This window comes from Arachis ipaensis, chromosome B03, assembly GCF_000816755.2.
Source record: "Arachis ipaensis cultivar K30076 chromosome B03, Araip1.1, whole genome shotgun sequence".
In the NCBI taxonomy this organism is placed as follows: domain Eukaryota; kingdom Viridiplantae; phylum Streptophyta; class Magnoliopsida; order Fabales; family Fabaceae; genus Arachis; species Arachis ipaensis.
In genome coordinates this window covers 122564220-122566071 of record NC_029787.2, presented here as the reverse complement: position 1 = coordinate 122566071, position 1852 = coordinate 122564220, and the positions used below count along the sequence as shown (strand labels likewise).

Sequence of the window (1852 nt, the reverse complement as noted above, 5' to 3'; positions counted from 1 at the left end):
ATTTCATATATTATTCGTATAGAGTACGGACTATACACTAGTAATTTATAAAAAAATCTCCAAAAACCGAAAAGTGAAGAATATAAATATGTAAACAAATAAGTAATATTTGACTAAAATAATGTCATTACATCACCTTTATATATTAAACTTGATGAAAGGAAGAAATAAGGATTTAGTAGACAGTTTGCAAAATGATCTAAACACAATACTTTCTAAGAGTACAAATTGAAAATCTAAGGATAAAAGGAAAAAAACCTAAGCTAATTAAGGGAACATCCAAACAGGAGGACAAAAAAAGTTAACATCTGATAACACTGTTTGACAACTCTGATCTTCCAAATTGAAGATGCCAATGTTATGATAGTAAACAACGTCGTCTGATGTTTGGTCTATAACAAAATTATCGGTAAAGAAGATCTGATTTCCTTTGCAATTTGAAAAATCGTCAGCCAACATTTGAACAGAAGCATTGAATCCAATTATCAACACATAATTCCCCAAACTAGTTACTCTTGACCATGTGTTTGCATTTTTCTTCAATTCATAAATATCGAATTTGATAGTCTCATAGGAACGCTGGTTATCTTGCTGCATCAAATTATGAAGATGTCTTACCACCATCAATAAACTTCCATCAGCACAACCAATCAGGTATTTAAGATTGGAGACTTCTTCATCTTCAACAGTGACAACATCAGATGGAGGCGTGACTTCATGAATTATTCTCACGGGCTTTGCCTTTGTGTTTGTATCAAACACGTATAGCTGGCCATCATCATCTATTATATATATCTTCTCTTGAAAAAATATAACGTCTTGAAAGTATGTCCATGCATCGGTATTGGTTGTTAATTTGAGCCATTTCCTGTTACTCGGCTTGTAAAAAGCCAAATAAGAACCTCCATATAAAGCCACAGCCATAAAATTATTGTTATTGTCATTGGTAGGAGCTGAATTTATAACAACCTTCCAAACTAGAACTTTATATGCATGTACAGTGTCCGTAATGAACTTGTAGGGTCCAATGTAATAAGAATAATATTCATCTCCGTCATCAATTACATTTGGTAGAGTTGAGATTGGAGGAAGATCCAAGCAAACCTTTGTCAATGGATTTAGCATTCGTATAGTGCCTTCATATATGGATACAATTATTAGCCATCCATGACAAGAACCACGGATAAGATTGTATTGCAGCTCTAGTTTGAGATGGTAAATTCCCTTCTCTTCAAGACTACTAGTGTCAACAGTTTCTTCATCAATGCTAGGTAATTGCGTGATATGGTAGATGTCCTTACCAATTTTGAAAGCTTCTTTAGCAGCGCCACCAATAGGTACTAGCAGCCACGGAGCTTTGATGCCATTGGGAATCTTGGGAACTTTGGAGTTCCATTGCTTGCAAACCAATCGAAGTTGAAGGTAGTCATCATATGAATAGAGTCGCTCTGCGATTTGGTTCAACATATCTTCATGAATGTTTTCCCATTGATCAACCTCACCCATGATGTGTATGTTAGACTCGAGCTATATCAATTGACACAGGACTCTGCAATACTAATTTATGAAAAAGAAAGTGCACTAAAAAAGTTTTTAGCTAAGTTATATTTATAGATAGATGACAATAAAAAAAATTGATCAATTTATGTAAATTAAGATATGATTGAAAGATAAGATTAAGATAGATAGAAGTGATACAAAAAAGATTTGAAATTTAAAGTGTTATTAAAAGATAAATAAAATCTTTTACTGTTATTATTATTTGTGTTTAATTTTAAGTAGACTAAAAGCTAAACTAATTATATTATATTTTATAAATTTAAAAATATTATATTGTTTACTAATTAGATAA

The 1852-nt window shown here is 31.9% G+C and overlaps 1 protein-coding gene across 1 annotated transcript; it reads right to left on the bottom strand.

Annotated features, from left to right (window-relative positions):
- Positions 268 to 1506, bottom strand: LOC107633750 (putative F-box protein At5g55150). Its single transcript, XM_016337351.1, has one exon. The coding sequence runs from the start codon at positions 1504 to 1506 to the stop codon at positions 268 to 270; it is 1239 nt and encodes a 412-aa protein (XP_016192837.1).